Source organism: Gorilla gorilla, chromosome 6, assembly GCF_029281585.2.
Source record: "Gorilla gorilla gorilla isolate KB3781 chromosome 6, NHGRI_mGorGor1-v2.1_pri, whole genome shotgun sequence".
Taxonomy (NCBI): domain Eukaryota; kingdom Metazoa; phylum Chordata; class Mammalia; order Primates; family Hominidae; genus Gorilla; species Gorilla gorilla.
In genome coordinates this window covers 28,234,212-28,253,566 of record NC_073230.2, presented here as the reverse complement: position 1 = coordinate 28,253,566, position 19,355 = coordinate 28,234,212, and the positions used below count along the sequence as shown (strand labels likewise).

Here is a 19,355-nt window from a genome sequence, read left to right as displayed (position 1 = left end):
CCAAACACACTCACCCCCCACCCAATTGAGTCCCTCTTCCCTCCCTAGGTTTGTCAGTTACACTACCGTACACTCACACCCTTCCCCTCAACACTTAACTGCTCTGTCCCTCTACCCCGCTTTGTCGCACACGCAGTTATCCTATCACACAACCCTCCCTTTTCTGCACTCTCTCCACTCCCCCCCTTTACCACACTGTCACTGTTACAGTGTCACACCCCATCCCCCCTCCCTCCCGTCTCCGCACTGTCCTCTCCTACGCCTGGTCACACTCGCACACAGTTACATTGTTACACACACACTCATACACGCGAGCGCGCGCTTTGCGCTTTGTAACACACGCAGCCGCCCCCGCCCCCTCCGTTCCCACTCCCCCTTCCACCACGGCGGCAGGCGGCGGCGCCGATGACCTCACGGCGCGCGCGCCGCGCGGCCCGGCGAGGCCGCAGATTGGCTGGCCGCGCCTCCGCGGCACTTCAAAGCCGGAGAGGGAGCTACAATTGTGGTGGAATGGGCGGAACTGATCATTGTATTGCACACCTCTAAAAAAAACACTGCCTCTGATTTATCAATATAAAAAAGATCCTCTGAGAGGAGGAGGGCACTTTTGTGTGATGGCAACTTCACTTCTAGGGGTGAGTCTCAGGATTTTCTCTTGCTGGTTTAATTAGTTTCCTTTTATTGCCGATTGGAGGGGGTTAAAGTCGCCCCGGCCAGGCCACGGGCTATCAGTCTCTCTATTGAGAGCTTTTTTTTTTTTTCTTTAAATACAAGTGAGTTTGGAGAAAAGAAAAAGGGGGAGAAGGGGGCAGAGTCACTTTTTTTCAGCGCAAGAAAAGGTTCGAAGGGCATTTAGACAAGCCACCGCGCAGCGCCTCGCTGCTCCCTGCCCGGGAGACCTGCGTCCAGCCCATTTTACAGGCACCGATTTCGGGGGTAAAGAGAGCAAGTTTTTCCTTCTGGGCAAAGTGCAGATTCTTCCCCTAACCCTTAAAAAAAAAATTCTGCAGCCCGCCTTGTCTCGCAGGTATGTTGAACTCGTCTCGTTTTTACTATTGTAGATATGCTTTTAAAAAAAAAAAGAAAGAAAAGCAGGAAGAAAGAGTGAGCCCTACAGTTTGACTTATTTTGGCCTGGGAGAAACAACCCAGGATGGGTTTCTGGGGACCCGAACAGGTTTTTCAAAGCTCTCCGGATTACAGGGGAAGCGCTCTTAAAAGCAATCCAATGGTTTTCCCCCAGGCTTCTCGGCAAAGAAAACTTCCTTCCTCTCCAATCTGGATTTTTTGCTTGTTTGTTACGAAGTGTCTGGGGCTTTGTGTGCAAGAGTGTTGTTTTAGGTGAGAATACTTGTCAAACTCTTCTTTAGCGTGGTGCTTGCTCCCGAATCAGACGCCGGCAGCCAAACTTGTCCCCTCCTGTAGAGTAGGAAGCGGCCGGGCGCCGGGGCTGTTGGGGGTGCCAGGTGAGTTGGTGGCGGCGCGCCGCAGCGAGAGATGGGGTGCAGTGGGGCGCTTTGGAGGCTACCGAAGGACTGATGCACATTTCTTCCTTTCCTCCCCCACCGGCCCTTTGCCCACCTCCCCTCCCCCACTCCTTCTCCTCTCCTCCTCGCAGGAAGAACCGAGGTTGGGATCGACTCCTCTGGCCATGCTTGCTGCTACCTGTAATAAGATAGGCAGCCCCAGCCCGTCTCCCTCCTCCCTCTCGGACAGCTCTTCTTCCTTCGGCAAAGGCTTCCACCCCTGGAAACGCTCCTCGTCCTCTTCTTCCGCCAGCTGCAACGTAGTGGGTTCCAGTCTCTCAAGCTTCGGCGTGTCCGGGGCCTCCAGGAACGGCGGCTCGTCCTCGGCGGCTGCGGCGGCCGCGGCAGCAGCCGCGGCTGCCGCGGCCCTGGTGTCCGACTCGTTCAGCTGCGGCGGCTCGCCTGGCTCCAGCGCCTTCTCCCTCACCTCCAGCAGCGCCGCAGCCGCCGCCGCCGCCGCCGCAGCTGCCGCCTCCAGCTCGCCCTTCGCCAACGACTACTCTGTTTTCCAGGCCCCCGGAGTTTCCGGGGGCAGCGGCGGCGGCGGCGGGGGCGGCGGCGGCGGCTCCTCCGCGCACTCGCAGGACGGCTCCCACCAGCCGGTGTTCATCTCCAAGGTGCACACCTCTGTGGACGGGCTGCAGGGCATCTACCCGCGGGTGGGCATGGCGCACCCGTACGAGTCGTGGTTTAAGCCCTCGCACCCGGGCCTGGGTGCTGCGGGCGACGTGGGCTCGGCCGGCGCCTCCAGCTGGTGGGACGTGGGGGCCGGCTGGATCGACGTGCAGAACCCGAACAGCGCGGCTGCGCTGCCCGGCTCGCTGCACCCTGCCGCCGGGGGGCTCCAAACCTCGCTGCACTCGCCGCTCGGAGGCTACAACTCGGATTACTCGGGCCTGAGTCACTCGGCCTTCAGCAGCGGCGCCTCCTCGCACCTGCTCAGCCCCGCCGGGCAGCACCTCATGGACGGCTTCAAGCCAGTGCTACCCGGCTCCTACCCGGACTCGGCCCCGTCGCCGCTGGCCGGCGCGGGGGGCTCCATGTTGAGCGCTGGGCCTTCGGCGCCGCTGGGGGGCTCCCCGCGCTCCTCAGCTCGCCGCTACTCCGGCCGCGCCACCTGCGACTGCCCCAACTGCCAGGAGGCAGAGCGGCTGGGCCCTGCCGGGGCGAGCTTGCGGCGCAAGGGCCTGCACAGCTGCCACATCCCGGGCTGCGGCAAAGTGTACGGCAAGACTTCGCACCTGAAGGCGCACCTGCGCTGGCACACGGGCGAGCGGCCCTTCGTGTGCAACTGGCTTTTCTGCGGCAAGCGCTTCACGCGCTCTGACGAGCTGCAGCGGCACCTGCGGACCCACACCGGCGAGAAGCGCTTCGCCTGTCCAGTTTGCAACAAGCGCTTCATGCGCAGCGACCACCTCAGCAAGCACGTGAAGACGCACAGTGGCGGCGGCGGCGGCGGCTCGGCGGGCTCGGGTAGCGGCGGCAAGAAGGGCAGCGACACCGACAGCGAGCACAGCGCCGCGGGCAGCCCGCCCTGCCACTCCCCAGAGCTGCTGCAGCCCCCCGAGCCCGGGCACCGCAACGGCCTAGAGTGACGCCCACCCTGCGCCCGCCCCTCTCCCCGACCTCCTCCCACCGAGTCCTCTTGGGCCCTGTCTGTCCCGACTTCAACTCCAGCCTTTCCCTATTGCATCCGACTCGCTCTCTGTCTCTTTCTGTTTCTGCCCCTCCTCTTCCTTCTTCCTTCTGTGACTTAAACTTTGTAGAGGGGATATGGACAAGTAAGTAACACGCATCGCTGTCCCGGGCCCTGGCTTTCCCTTTCCACGGGTAACGCTGCCTGAACCCGTTGCAGCCGGAACCCGCGCCTCGTCGGGCCTTTATTTCTCGTTCTCCCCTCCTTGTCCTCACCTCCTCGTCCTCCCCTCCTCCACCCCCAGGTTGTGAAGGGCGTAACTTTTAGAGGGAAGCGGCCACTGGAGGTAGAGCTGGACTAATCCAGTGCCTGGTAGACCGCGGGCCTCGGCGCGGGCAGGAGCGGCTCGGCTGAGCAAGCCTGAGCCGGAGCGGTGGGGAGGGAGAGGCTGGAGGCCTGGGCAGAACAGCGCCGCCCGGGCAGACGGCTACTTGGTTCCAGAGCCGCTGTCCTGAGCACCTCGGCTTCGGAGCACCCTGCCAGGCCCCTGGGCATCGCCGGACGTCCTACTCAGGCTGTCGGGGCTTGGTGGGGGTGCACTTTTGGCAGCCCCGAGACCCAGAGTTTGTAGAGTTTAGATCTCCCAATGTCAGCTCTGCCTCTTTTTCTTTGTTCCCTGAGGTGGAACCGATGCAAGTTTCAGCAAAGGGCAGTCTTGTCGAATCGCTGCAGCAGCTTTCTTTCATCTTTATAGCATATATTTTATTTTTAAAAAAACTAAGGGGAAAATAGCAACCTTCCATTTGGTTTCCCTTCTGTAATAGTTTTTTCCTCTAACGGGGAGCAACTCTTTCTCTCGAAACTGCTAATATTGATCCCAAAGTTATTTTGACTGCATTAACTTAACTTACGGGGTGGGGGCGGGGGTGAGGGTAGGTGTTTTTTTCTTATGCAAAAATACTCCTTTCCGGTGAGACCAGATTAACTATCTCCATGTTTGTCCTTTTCTACCTCGTTTTTTCACCACTCCCAAACATAACCTCCCAATCTTTTTTGTTAGTCCGGCCGTCAATTTGTGTAGTACCAATTTCTGTAAATTCTCTCAATTCATTGAAGATCGTAGGGTTAAACTTTTTTTGTGTGATTTAAACTTACAAACAAGTGAAGAAGCTATCGTTTATTTCAGACGAGGCTGTAGTTTAAATACCAAAAGAGGGAAAATAAAAAAGAACCTTTGTAAAATATATCTGAACCTAATGGTTTGTACAACTGGAGAATCGTTCTAGATTAGTTACCAATTAAATATAACTCCGCCAGTGAAAGGGTGTGAGGTGCAGTTGTCCAGGAGACGATTTTGTATAGTATTTTTCTTGTACATTACTTCCAGTAAATATTTGAAAATATATTGAAGTAAACTTGATTTTTTTTTTTGTCACAAGAAAATATTAAGAGTTATTGTTGCAGTTCTGATGAGCTGCAGGTTTTTTGAACTCACTTCTGGAGGTGCAGAGCCACAAACGCACTTTCGGGGCCTAGTTTTGCTCGAATATGAATTTAGATAGGTATCAAGCTGTAACTAAGACAATATTTGATAAATGTTGGATGACATTTAATTTAATGGAGCATGTACTTATTTGCATTTGCTGGCAGTTCAGGCATAGTTAAAGTGAGAGTTCTCCTATATTTCATAATAAGTGGGTCTGCCAAAACCCATGTATTAAATAAATTGTCCAAGTGAAACTCGACTAACTTTGGCCTTTGTGTATTTCCTGAAGGTAATATTGTTAACTGTTAATAAATACTTCTGACACTACATTTAAATGTTTGCAGATTCTGCAAACTAATTGCTCATTGTAATGTTGAAATAATTTGGATATTTCACATTGAAATGAAAAGCCTTTCTCTGGAGCATTTTAGATTTGCATTTTAAATGCATGAAATGTAATTGATTTATTTGTAATATTTTAAATGGTATTAATAAACTCAGATAAAAGACTAGGCCAGTTAATTTGTATTTTTTCCCCTTTTTAAACTATGGACGTGCATTTTATCTTCAGTTAATTGTCTAATTTAAACAAAATATAACCTTGTTTGTGGTAATATTTAAATAATTACCTTTAAGATGTTAGATGGAAAGATCTATTTGGCAAAGCTGTGTTTTCTCTGTTTACCAAGATAAAGATTGTAGTGTCTAAGGAATATAATTGATTATTTACCAGTAGATTTAGCTCATAGCATCAGGATTTACTGACCTCTTAAAATTTGTTCTAAGTCACAATTCAAAGAAATTTCACCATTCTCTTTCCTTCTCAGTCTCCAGAAGGAGTCAGGTTGTTGGCCATTGATTGCATTTAGTATTTAAAAGGCCAAGCCTTACATTGGAAGATCAATACATCTAAAATAAAAACATGGGTTTGGGGATAACTTTTGTTGTTAGGAGGTGGAGGAGGTCAAGCTAACAAAAGCTTGTTTTTGGCATTCCAAGTCTTAGCTAAAGATTATGTAGAGGTAAATATCAGTAGTAGATTCCTGTTGAAATGAGTTATCTGTTCTTTTAAAGTCTCTAAACAGCCACCAAAGAAAAGGAAGGTTAAACCTTAATCTATTTACTAGGCTATTGTTCATAGGTGTCAATGATGCCAATAAAAAATACTGTCTTGTTATGTCTAGTGCATTTAAGCAATGGGTGTTCCTTGAGCCATACTTTGAAACATAAAATACTCTAAATGTTGATTGATGTTATATCACTATTTCACTATTAGATTAATATTATTATTTTGAATCAAATTGAATAAAAAGTTAGTGTGTTTGGATTCTTACAAGTTTAGCTTCTTTATTTCTGTTTGCAATCTCCCCACCCTAAGTATAGTCTTGGTATACATCTTGAACTGAAATATTTTTCATTGAAATCTATATATGGTAATTATAATGCATAGAAGCAAGTGAAAGTACAAAGTGCTATGAGCACTGTAAATTGAGAGGAAAAAGCAATTAGGGATAAAAGATGTTTTAGAATAATATAGCTCGTGTCCAAGTAGGTGACACCTTTAATCCTGCTGTCTATACAGGTATTTGAGGCCTCCAGTCTCTATGGTTTTAGACAAACAAGTTAACTCTGATTCTTTGGTATACTATAGTTCTAAATAATGGATTTTTAAAGTAAAATAGTTTCTTTCTGTCACTTTCTTCCTAGGAATAACAAGCAGAACACAGTTTAAGTGTTGTTTCTTTTTTATTGAAAGTTGCAATGCTGAGGGATTCGGAAAGAGCGGTTCTGAAGGAGTTAAATGTAGTGGCAGGTAAGAGGAAAGCTGCTTGGTACATTTATAATATCAGTTGCATTACATGCAGAATCAACATTGATTTAAGAGGTGGGTTATGACAAGGAGAAATATTGTCTGGAAGAAGATTTCTTTGGGGTGATTGAAGGGGGACATTTTTTCTGCTGTACAGATGTGCAAACTTTCCCTTTCTTCCTTCTGGCTCCTCACCCTTCTAGCTTTGCTTGGTTTGTTTTGGTGGTTATTGAACAGTATTTCTAGCTTAATTTTCTGCAGGGTGGGCAGGGTTCTTTTGGGAAAACAGAAGATGAGGTACCAAATTGTGATTTTTTTTTTTTTTGTTCCTGCTTTGTCCCTGATAAAGCACTTCCTGGCAGTAGCTGGAGGCTCCTCACTCAAGTGAAGTCAAAGGCCAGGTCTCACTTTGAACCAAGGGACAAGCTTCCAGTCTGGCAGATCAAGATAGAGTTAAACTAGTTGACCCAGAGGTCAGGCCAGCATATATCAGCCCACCCTCCAGAGTCTGGAAAGGGCTGCCAATCCAACCATTTCCATTTCCTACCTCATCTCTTCTACAAACTTGAATGTTTCTTCCCTATCCTGCTTTCTCCTTTTTTGGCTCCTTCCTTCCTCACCTTCTCTCTTTGTGGATGATCTCTTTCACTGAGAAATGTGTAACTGTGATTTGTTGAGGCTGGATTATCAACTGAAATATTTTATGTAAGAAACTTAATTTAAACCAATATGATGACTTCCTCTCAGAACAACTGATGCTGGAAAAAGCTCCTGAATGAGTTTGCCTTCCTTCTGCCCTGCTCCTACCGGAATCTTGGCATAACTTCTCAACTGGGCTTCCTTTGGTTAGAGAATACTGAAATTAAAATTTAAAGACAAGTAGGTGATGAGACTGGACTCCTAAGTAGGCAGATCGATAATTTTGCTATCATTTTCATCTCCTTCATGGATCTTTTGGTGAGATTATTAAATGGAATGCTACAGAAGGCTTGTAGAGGAATTTTTTAAAAAGTAAATATTGTAGAGGATTAGCTCAAAGGTCAGATGATCTTTTTGGCTGATAAATTAAGGCAGAAAAAGGAGGAAAAAAGTGTGGATTTGATTATTATCTGTTTGCCTAACATGGTAAAGATAAATATTATCATGAAAGAATTTAAGAATTTTGCTCAGTGTTTTGTACAAACAGCCTCAAAAAGGGATTGATTTGATGCAGGTACTTTGAATAAACTGTGGTTGTTCATTTTACTACTGATTTTTGCTTCTTCTGTCCAAACAGGCATTATTTCTCTTTACGCTCCTAAGAAAAACCCAGATATTACCAACGTCTTTATCCTTCTCTCTCTTTTTAAAAGTATGGTTTCTGCAGTTGCTTCCTTCCTTCCTTCCTTCCTCCTTCTCTCCCTCCCAATCTCCCTCCTTTTTAAAAAATGGCGCAGATCAATTCTGTGCCGGTATTTCAAGAAAATGGTGTTAAAGTAAGGAATCGAAATATAGTAATGCTGTACCCATTTTAAAGTCAGGGCTTTGGTTTTGGGTGTCATCTTTTGAAGACTGCTCAATATAAATAGTTGATGTTATTTTAAAAATACGATTCAGAATTTTCTCCCTCTTTATTCCCTGCTTCCGGATTAAAGGAAAGCCGCTAATTCCTTGCCATCCTGGACCCTAGCCGCTGCGGTTTAAGGGAATGCGCGTCAGTGGCCATGTCTTTAGATTCGCTGCTCTCCCTGTGAGCAGAAATGTTGATTTGCTACAGCGGCGGGGAGGGGGGATCTATTTTTCCCTAGTCCCTCGGCGCATGTTTAATTTAATTTAATTTTCTGCGGAGTCTCTTGGCGGTGAGGAAAGCAGCCTTATACATTTTGCTTTGGTTCCTAACGAACAGTGGGAGAGCTCTAGGGACAGCGGGGAGGGCTTGAGGTGACCTAGAACTCGGAATAAAGCCCCGCTACAGGCTGTCGCTTTTTCCTGGTATTCTAGTACCGTTTTTGAAAGTCCATCTGCCGGAAATGTTGCTTTTTTTTTTTTTTTTTTTTTTGAGATGGAGTTTCGCTCTTGTCTAGGCTGGAGTGCAACAGCGCAATTTCGGCTCACTGCAACCTCCGCCTTCCGGGTTCAAGCGATTCTCCTGCCTCAGCCTCCCCTGTAGCTGGGATTACAGGCGCCCGCCACCACGCCCGGCTAATTGTTGCATTTTCAGTAGAGACCGGGTTTCACCATGTTGGCCTGATCTCGAACTCCTGACTTCAGGTGATCCGCCAGCCTCGGCCTCTTAAAGTGCTGGGATTACCGGCGTGAGCCACCGCGCCCGGCCTGGGGCTGCCGCTTTTAAAAAGCCCATTCCTCAACTTTGCTTCTCAGGCACCAGTTTCTTGCTGCGCGGGAGGAAACGCTGGCAGCGACCTCTGCTTCTCTCGCAGGGCGCTCAGCCGAGGTCCGGCCTGCCCAAAGTTCCCTTCATTCTCTTTTCGAATGAATTCTCCGAGAGGTTTTGAGCCTGGGAGGATTTCCCAGCCTTTCTAAACGCTACCCTCCGCTTTCCTCTTCCCAGCTCCTCGAAGTGCCCAGTACATTGAGAAAGACCCCCGGGCCCTCCCGGGGAGGGTTCCGAACTGGCGATCCGCACGGTCCGCCTGCAGGTAGCAGCGAAGAGTGAGGTGGTGGTCTGGGGTCTCCCCGCGAGCCCTGGCCTCGGCCCCGGCCCGCCGCTCCCCTCGGGCTGCGGGCCGGAGCAGCCCAGCGCCGCGCCCACCGCACACAAAGGCGCCGCGGCCGCCTCCGCCCGCTGCACGGACAGCGAGCGCCACCCTGTGCCCTGCTCCCGTTCTGCAGCGCGCTCAGCGCGGGCAATGCCTGCCAGACCCGCGCCCGCCAGTCCCGGGCCTCTGACCTTGGGCAAACCCACGGTGGGAATCGGCGCGGGGAGCCTCCCCCCGCCCCGCTCTCGCCTGTGGGCTCTCAAAAGACATTCGGGCCGGACGGGGTGAGGGATTCCCCTGCCTTCGCTTCCCTCCCTCGCTTGCTCTGTAGTTTTCCCGCACCAGCCCGCTGCCCAGCGCCATCCTAGCGCCTCGGAGCCCGGGGAATCTGTCCCATCCTGTCCCGGGGTGCCGCGCTTTGATCTTCCTGCCCGTGCCACCGGAGGCTGCTGCGGCGTGGACAGACTCAGATTCTTCTTCCTGAACTTGTTCAGATTTCTCTCTGTCCTGGCCCACGACTGCCTGCCTTTCTTCACCTCCTGTGCTCTTTTCTTGGCCAAAGTGCTTTGTGTTCACTCGCACCCGCCTCCTCTCCCCAGCGACGTCAAAGTGCATCGTCCTCCATAGGTGGCAAGATTTATTCTTGTCATTTTATCATGGGGTTGCCAGACTCGACGAGTGAAGGAACTTGCCCACCTTTCCCCACACTGTTATCATAAAGAAGGCGCAATTAAGTGTGACTGGCTGTGAAAACTCTTTGCCCTTTTTAGTTTCAGGATATCAAAAAACTTTAGCTACCCTGGGGACTAACAGAAAAAGTGATGGATAGATAGGTGGATGGACACAGATGTAGAATCACTGAACCTGTTGAACAGAACTCTACTGCATTGCACCCAAAACCCAACAACCTCTCATGGGCTTCCTTCCCAATGCTCTTCTCTCCCGACTCTGGGCCTCTGGGTCTTTGGGGACTGCTACCAACATTCCGAAGGTCCCTATTCTGGTGACATCTGAAAGGAGATCAACATAGATCAACCCTTCGGAGAAGAGCGTCATGCTCCCCTTAAAGGTCTTTATTTGGAGAATGTACCTGCCTCTCCCCGGGCTGCCTGAGGAAAGGCGCTGGCTCCTGGTAAACCTTTCCCAGCCCCACCCCCTGACTCTTTTAGGCGCCTCTAGGTCTTAGGCCTTCTGGTCTTGGAAGCTCATCGCACAGGTTCGGATCTGTGGGTTCCACTTCGTATTCTCGAGACATGCCAAGGATTAAACTTGGCTTTTATGGGTGGTTAGATACGCACTATGTACATGCATTTAAGGCATCCTGTGATGAGGCTGCAGCATAAATTTTCTCCCGCACTTATATTGAAAGAGCTCTCGTAGACGCACACCTGCGTGTGACAGGGCTCCAGTCATGTCCCCTCGTGGCTAAATCCACGGGCTCCTCTGACCCCAATCCCCCACAGTGGGGAAGGAAGGAGAGTCGCCTATCTTCGCTTGCAAAGCCCCTGCAGCCGCCGGTAGAAGCAATCTGGCTTCCCGGAGCTCCAGGATATAATTGACACGTCCACCTCCGGAGCCGCCACCACTCTCCTCCCTCAAGCCAGCCGGCGATGTGAGCCCACACCCCCACCCCCTCTCTCCGGGGTCCGGAAAGCTGGGAAGCGCTGGAATGCCGCGTTCTCTCACCCTATTGTGCCTAGGTGTTGCAAACCACTGGAGGACAGAGCTTCGCTCTTTGATCTCATGTCCCAGTCATTCTTTAGCACAGAGGGGTGAGTTTAAATTAAATTTCTTTCTCTGCTGATAAGTCGTAATGGGCCTCAGAAGGTGAATAATTATGCAGTAACATTTCATGGGTTGTTGGAGTGGGAATTCCCACTGCGCTGTCATCAGGAACAGAATTTCCCTCGTACGCTCAATGCTAAATGAAGCTTTGCAAGTAAGCCACAAGTGTCTTTCAAATCTCGATGCAGATGATCTAGTCCTTCCCTACTCACCTTTCTTGCCCCTACAAATCTGTGTCGTCCTTTATTTTTTCATTCGTAGTTTATAAGTGGTTTACGAATACTTTTAAAATCCGTGCTAAAGGATCTTATATTTGAGGTAAAAAAATACTTAGCTTTGATGATTATGCATTTCTATCAAGACAAAGCACACACTGATGAAAGCTGGGGCCGCATTTTCCTGGGAAAAGGCAGATGAGCCACCTGAGATTTATGTCCAAATACCTGGATTTAGTCTGGCCAACTATCTTCACTTCTTTTAGTGAAATAGTGCTTTTTGGTTTGATTCCTTAGGAGAGTCCGGACCCGAAGTTGCTGCAGGCATAAGATTTGATCATTAGTGTTCTGAAGGTATCTAGTTTGCAGTTGAGAAATTGACTTTCCATGCAGGAAGGTTAAAAGGAAAAATGCCTTGGCTGCTTCACTCAAAATAGCCACCTGCCTATTAGAAAATGTGGACTTAATTCTTGGAGATATCAATTTATATTTAATTTCCCTCCAAGCTCGATTAAAAAAAACAGCATCAACAGTTTGGATATTGTAAATGGGTCATGACATTTTGATACTCAAAAGAAAATCAGACCCTTAAAGAACTCTCTAAAATTGTAATTTAAAAGCACAATGGAACTCTTTATTGTTTTGTTTTTAAAAAAAAATCCTCTATACCCCCATTCACTTTAGTGCTTCATTGCATAGCATTTTCATTGTTTACTTTTTGTCCCTTTACATGTCTTCCTTTAAATGAATTGAGCTCCCTCAAGCTTTAAGATTTCCAAATCAACACACAGAAACTGGAGCCTGCTTATCAAGTTTTCACTCCTCTCTTGGCAACTAATTTGAAAGGGCTCAAACAATAAGTTGATTTACATTATGCTCATTTTACCCTGAAATCTGTGCGAATGTTGAAAAACCCTTAATCATTCACCTTGGGTTATCTTTACATCTTTGGGGGAACCAATCCTTCCAGCTTTAAGGTTTTTAGCTACTCCATTTTAAGCGCTGAAATAGAAGAAAGAAAGTAGATCTTTTTCTTTTTTCCCCTAAAGTTCAAGTGATTGTCTAGTTCAACTGAAAATAAAGGATTTGTACTGCCCAATTTTGCACCCAATTTAATGTCCCTAATTATGTAGGCACCCTATCATCAGGTTTCCCATCATTTCAGGAAGTTTTGTGCTCATTCTTGTACACTGATCAATGCTTCATTTTTCTCTTACATGCCTATCTCTTATGATTATTATTTTTTTTCTAAGCAGGTTCTTTCCCCTTTCAATTTAACAAACAATGGCCTTATTGCAGGGAGGTGGAGAGGGGAGCTAGCACCAGGTGGAAATGTGTTTAAAAGACATACACGTTATTTAGCTTTAAAAATATTATTGAGTTATATATCCTCTTTAACAGAATTTACACAGACATTTTCTATAGACAAATGAAGTTTTTATTTAGGGCAAAATATTTTTTATAACATTAAATTATATTTCTCCCAAAACTTTAAGAAAAGAAAGTTTTTATAGATGACAATTCAGTGGCTTTTTACTTATGAGGCAAAGTAACTTTTGCTCTTTCTCCCAGTAAATAACTATTTGACTTAAAACTGCAGTGGTTAAGTTTAAGGTCCATATACATTATACTTCCTGTGTCCTCAGTATTGACATATTTTAGTGAGTATCACAATTGAATGTTGTCATAGCAATGAACAGAGATCATTAAAACAAACGTAAATATTTTGGCTACAAAATACTGTATAGTTTTCAGTAGAAAGCATATGATATATTAATAATTCATTTCATATGTAATTATTAAATTTGAAATGCATTGCTTAGTGAGGTGTTCACTTAAGTGTTTTAGTATGTATATCCAGGAAAATCAGATTTGGTGAACTTTTCATTCTTGAAGTTCTGCTTGTTGTTTTGTAGAGAAAATATTACTTTCACAATAGAAGTATAATAGATCCCTGCTGTAAAGAAATAGTATTAATAATTTATGTCCATGAAGGGGTTTGGAACTACTTTTATTATTTTATGCTGCAAAAGCAGTGGCATATTCTTTTTCCCTTCAGTTTTTAAGTAAACTTTTTATTTTGGAATAATTTTAGATTTACCGAAAAGTTGTAAAAATAATATAGAGAGTTCCTGTGGTTTTCCTATTGTTAACATCTTACATTATGATGGTATACTTGTCAAATGTAAGAAATCAATGTTGATATAGTTGAGTTTTTTTAATGAAGAAATAAAGGCAAAAAAAAAATGTATCACCTATCAGTCAGTGGTAGGTTGTAGTTTAGAAAACTGCTGACCATTTTTTTTTTCAGCTTCTTATGATCACCTGGGATTTGCCTCCAAGACAGACTATGTACTAAAATTATTAAGTTAAGTAGAAAGCTTTTCCTCACAGATATGTCTTTAAGATATAGTTTCTTATAACGAAGTTTTGTTTCTTTCATGGTTAACTAAAATCTAGGAAAACATATTTAGTTTCATTTTGCATTTTTATTTTGTGTATGGAAGCATCAGATTAAATTTTAAATGGTCCATATTTTCACTTCAAATTATCCAAAATAGTAATATTCTATTTGTCACTTATACCTATTTTTTATCCTATAATTTAAAATGACTTAATCATTATTATTTTCTTTAATGTAGTTACTACAAAAATATAAATAAATAATCTAATTAAATTAATTTCCCCCTGTATCTTAAAACTTAAACTTTAGGATCACTTTTGCTAAGAAACTGAGTTTGTCAGAGTATAGAAACCTTTAAAACTTGCCAGGCGCAGTGGCTCACACCTGTAATCCCAGCACTCTGGGTGGCTGAGGCGGGTGGATCGCTTGAGGTCAGGAGTTCAAGACCAGCCTGGCCAACATGGTGAAACCCTGTATCTACTAAAAATACAAAAATTAGCCAGGCATGGTGGCACGTGCCTGTAGTCTCAGCTACTCAGGAGGCTGAGGCGAGAGAATCCCTTGAACCCAGGAGGCGGAGGTTGCAGTGAGCCAAGATCACACCACTGCACTCCAGCCTAGGCGACAGAGCGAGACTCTTTTAAAACTCAATAGTTTTGTTGTCAAGTTTAGATAAATGTATCTTCTATACTCCATGGAGTAATATATTTGCATATATTTTTATCTTATTTAAGTAAGATTGTAAGGCATTTCATCAAAAAAGAAAATATTCTTTATTTAAAGTACATTCTCACTATACCTGGCATTGCCAGATAAAATACAGGATATTCAGTAAAATTTGAATTTCAAATAAACAATAAATCATTTTTTAATATAAATATGCTTCATGCAATATTTGAGTCATATTATTCTAAACATGATTAGTTGGTTTTTTAAAATCCAAATTTAACTAAACATGCTGAGTTTTCATTTTTGCTTCTTTTTAAAAAATAAATTTTACGTATCTATAAGCACAAACCTAAAAAAAAAAAAGGGTTATGTAAAAACAAAGTAGCCTGTGACTGTTCACGAAAGCTTGTAGTAGCATTCTGTACTATTTTAAAAGGGGCATACAGGACATAAAGAGGGTTTACTTGTTATAATACAGGACATTAAGATTTGCTTGTTACCTGGAGGGTGAAAATATACATTTTATTTTCCTATTATTCTTTTGCTTTTCTTTTTTTTTCAACTCATTTGGCTTCATTCTGGACTATCCTTATACATTTAGAACACTAGTACTACTCTACCTTATGAAAAACCTACATTTACCTAGCTTCCAAGAAAAAAATGTTATGCCGATGATTGCTGGTCAACCTCTCCACCTTCTTTCTAATATTAATGCTGTAAAAAAGGAGATATCTAAAAAAAAAATCTCATTTGTTTATTATATTTTTGCAGTTGAGACTCTATAATTAAGTTTTGCTCTTACAAATTCTGTTCCTTAGGTACTTTACAGCCACCCCCTAGTTGAATCGCTCTCACTTAACTTGTACAAAATGTGGAATCCTGTATTTCTGGAAGTCATATATAAGTTGTAGCACTAGTTCTTATGTATCAAATTTATTTACTAAGTATTCCATAAATTATAGCCAAATAATCAGAAGCTAAGAAGTTCTCTGTTGCAGGAGAGTTTCTTTTTTTTCCTGTTGAAGTATTGCTTTAGGAAATAGAGGTAATAACACTCATTTTTTCATGCCATTTTCCTCAAGAAACAAGCTATTATATTTATGTAACAGTTTGTTTTCTGGTTCATTTATGCTATTAATTTAATTTTTCTAGTAGTTTTCTATCTCTTGATAATTATTGTGATTATGCCCAGAAGTAATGAGTAAAAGTCTGTATAGCTTATACAGAATACAGGCTAGTAAGGATGAGAGGGAGAGTGACCCTGGCATCTAAGCTTCCTCTATCTTGCGTTCATATACCTTATTACAGAATAAGTGAAAACAATATTAACAGCCCATGTATACCAATCAGATAAATCCTTAAGAACAATACAGGGAATTTTTTTACCCATAAACAGAAGATGTATCAAGGATCCAGGCTCAAAGGACCTCTACTCTTTAGATTTTGCTTTTACCAGGTGATATAGCTATTACCATGAGGGTTCAGGAGAAACTGGAAAGTGGAAAGCTTAGGAAATCTTATTTTGGAGGCTGGCTTGATAGTAGCACTCCCTGGGAAGTTAAATAGTGTACAGGCTCCCACAAATTGGCCTACTTATCTTTCCATTTTACTTTGTTTTATAAAACCAATTAGATACTCATTTGGGTTAATAAATATTTCTTTAAAAATATAATTGCTTCTGTGAATTATAACGGAAGCATTCATATGTAAGTACAAATTTGTCTAATCATATCACCTCCATCCTAAGCCATAGATTGTCCATTTCAGTAAGTTTTTTTAGAGACAATTGCATGCTCACTGAAAAATATAAGAAATTGTGAAGAAGCAGGGAAAACAAATTACCTTGATCCTACTTCTCAGACACAACAATTGTGTTGTTACCTACAATCTTTTTTCTATGTGATTTTTTTCTTACATATATGTGCAAGATTGTAACCTGCTTTCCCCTCCCCACCATAATATTAAAATAAATTTTCCTTACTATTAAAAATTATTGGCCAGGTGTAGTGGCTCACACCTTTAATCCTAGCACTTTGGGAGGGCAAGGCGGGCAGATCACTTGAGGTCAGGAGTTCGAGACCAGCCTGGGCAACATGGTGAAACCTGTCTCTACTAAAAATACAAAAATTAGCTGGGCATGCCAGGCACGGTGGCTGACGCCTGTAATCCCAGCACTTCAGGAGGCCGAGGTGGGCGGATCACAAGGTCAGGGGATCGAGACCATCCTGGCTAACACAGTGAAACCCTTGTCTCTACTAAAAATACAAAAAAAAAAAATTAGCTGGGCATGGTGGCGGGTGCCTGTAGTCTCAGCTACTCGGGAGGCTGAGGCAGGAGAACGGCATGAACCTGGGAGGCAAAGCTTGCAGTGAGCCGAGATCCCGCCACTGCACTGCAGCCTGGGTGACAGAGCGAGACACTGTCTCAAAAAAAAAAAAAAAAAATTTAGCTGGGCATGGTAGCAGGCACCTGTAATCCCAGCTACTTGGGAAGTTGAGGCAGGAGAATCTCTTGAACCTAGGAGGCAGAGGTTGCAGTGAGCCGAGATTGTGCCACTGCACTTCAGTCTGGGCGACAGAGTGAAACTGTCTAAAAAAAAAAAAAAAATTCTCTGCAAGCTTTATCTTAAATGGCTAAAAATACTGTATGGGATGCATGTATTAAATATGCATATATTAAAAATTTACCTACTCCTGTAATACTGAATATTTAGTCTTTTTCCACATGATCAATATTATACACAAGGCTGCATTGAACATCCTTGTGCGTGACTTCTTGTTCTAATATCTGATTGTTTCCAAAGGAAGGAATTCCTGTGGAATAAGAACATTTTAAAGGCTCTAGATAGAGATTAGATCTAGATCTAGGTTACTCCCCAATAAGTATGTAGCAGTTTATATTCCAACAAACAGTGGTTTAGAGAATCAGCCCTGAATTCATAATTTTGTTCTTTTTTAAAAAATAAATGAATCTCATTATTGTCTAATAAATTTTAGAGCCCTAAACTTTTTTTCATGTTTACTTGCCATTTTAATGTCCTCTTTCATGAATTGTTTCTCTGTGGCTATCCTGCTTTGAGAAAGAGAGTCCCCTTGACCACAAAATGAGGCAGATGATCTGGCCAAGCAGTATGTTCTGTGGGAAAAGAGTGCTGATTCTGGAAGCAGAAACTCACTTCAAGCCTTTGCACCACATAGTTCCTTTAAACTGGGACTGGAAAGTCATTTTCCCTTTATTAGTCCTAGATTGACTACAGTAAGTAGGCAAAATGCAACTTTATGTTATTACTTCACAAAGGAATTTTGCCGGAACAACCTATTGTTTCAGTAAAGAGTGGATATTATTTTGCATTGTCATATGATACTAAAATATAGATTCAATTGAACATATCTGAATCTTAAATTCTACTAAGTGTCTTTTATTGTGGCAACCTCTATAAAAGCTGTAACTTTGTGACCAGTTGTAGAAACAAAGACAGATAAAAAAGCTTTTAACTGATTAAAAAGCAAAGAAAGAAAAATTCAATCAATCAATGAGTCTACAGAATGCCAAAAAAACTTAAGATTTTTGTATTTTAAAGCCGGGCGCAGTGACTCACGCCTGTAATCCCAGCACTTTGAGAGGCCGAGGCGGGCGGATCACGAGGTCAGGAGATTGAGACCACGGTGAAACCCTGTCTCTACTAAAAATACAAAAAATTAGCCCGTTGCGGTGGCTGGTGCCTGGAGTCCTAGCTACTCGGGAGGCTGAGGCAGGAGAATGGCGTAAACCCGGGAGGCGGAGCTTGCAGTGAGCTGAGATCGCGCCACTGCACTCCAGCCTGGGTGACAGACCAAGACTCCGTCTCAAAAACAAACAAAAAAAAAAAAAAAAAAAAAGGATTTTTATATTTTACTTTGTTAACTGATTTAGGTAGATATTTTGGTCTCTGGCTGCATGAAACTACAAAATTGACCTTTAAATCAAAATCATTCATTTATGGCCACCATAGATAATGACTTTGATTTGAATAAACTATGATAGCTAGAAAAAACGATCTACTTAAAAATTCTGGGCCGGGCACAGTGGCTCATGCCTATAATCCCTGCACTTTGGGAGGCCCAGTCAGGAGGATCACTTGAGGTCACGAGTTCAAGACCAGCCTGGCCAACATGATGGAACTCTGTCTCTACTACAAAAATTAGCCAGGTGTGGTGGCGTGTGCCTGTAATCCCAGGTACTGGGAAGCGGTGGGGGGCTGAGGCAGGAGAATCACTTGAACCCAGGAGGTTGCAGTGAGCTGAGATTGCATCACTGCACTCCAGCCTAGGCAACAGAGTGAGACTTTGTCTCACAAATTAAAAATAAAAATGAAACTTCTGGTATTTTATGGCCATTGGGGAAATAACATACAACAGTTAAATCAGATCTAGTTAATCATTATTTCTAAGTCAAGTTTCGTATATAATGCTATATAATTGAGTTATTCTTCTGCAAGTATGAAGTTCTGTAATACCAAAATGACATATTCATTAGCACTTGCAAGAAATGTTTACATATCAACACCAAAAAGTCTTCAATCTTTGAGTTGTTGAGGGGAGAGAAGGGAAAAAGGATGATGAGCTTGGACAATACGATTTCTCTAATACAGCCTCAGCTCACAAGCTTATCTTATAGTGATGTTTTAAATAATATTTTTGCTTTTGTTTAAAAATAAAAATTAAATCAACAGATACTGAATGCTTACTTATTGATCAGTAATTTATTTGGGGTAAAAATAAGCCTTGCACATGATCATGAATCACAGTCATAATTTGAGAACTTGTGATTGTAAAACAAAAGTAAAATATTGCTTGTGTTATTTCTTTTTCTTTTCTTTTTTTTTTTTTTGAGATGGAGTCTTGCTCTGTCACCCAGGCTGGAGTGCAGTGGCCCGATCTCGGCTCACTGCAAGCTCTGCCTCCCGGGTTCACGCCATTCTCCTGCCTCAGCCTCCCGAGTAGTTGGGACTACAGGCGCATGCCACCACACCCGGCTAATTTTTTGTATTTTTAGTAGAGATGGAGTTTCACCACGTTAGCCAGGATGGTCTCAATCTCCTGACCTCGTGATCCGCCCACCTCGGCCTCCCAAAGTGCTGGGATTAC

The 19,355-nt window shown here is 44.0% G+C and overlaps 1 protein-coding gene across 3 annotated transcripts; it reads left to right on the top strand.

The window, feature by feature from the left end:
• Positions 1-409: 409 nt before the first annotated feature.
• Positions 410-5,866, top strand: SP8 (Sp8 transcription factor). 3 transcript variants are annotated; one of them, XM_063708397.1, is made up of 3 exons: positions 410-635; positions 1,370-1,465; positions 1,618-5,866. In XM_063708397.1, the coding sequence occupies exon 3, from the start codon at positions 1,651-1,653 to the stop codon at positions 3,118-3,120; it is 1,470 nt and encodes a 489-aa protein (XP_063564467.1). In that variant the 5' UTR covers positions 410-635; positions 1,370-1,465; positions 1,618-1,650; the 3' UTR covers positions 3,121-5,866. The 3 variants fall into 3 exon arrangements, with proteins under 3 accessions (XP_063564467.1, XP_030869052.1, XP_063564468.1); XM_031013192.3 differs by lacking the exon at positions 1,370-1,465; XM_063708398.1 differs by lacking the exon at positions 410-635 and having other exon boundaries at positions 649-1,465.
• Positions 5,867-19,355: the final 13,489 nt, after the last annotated feature.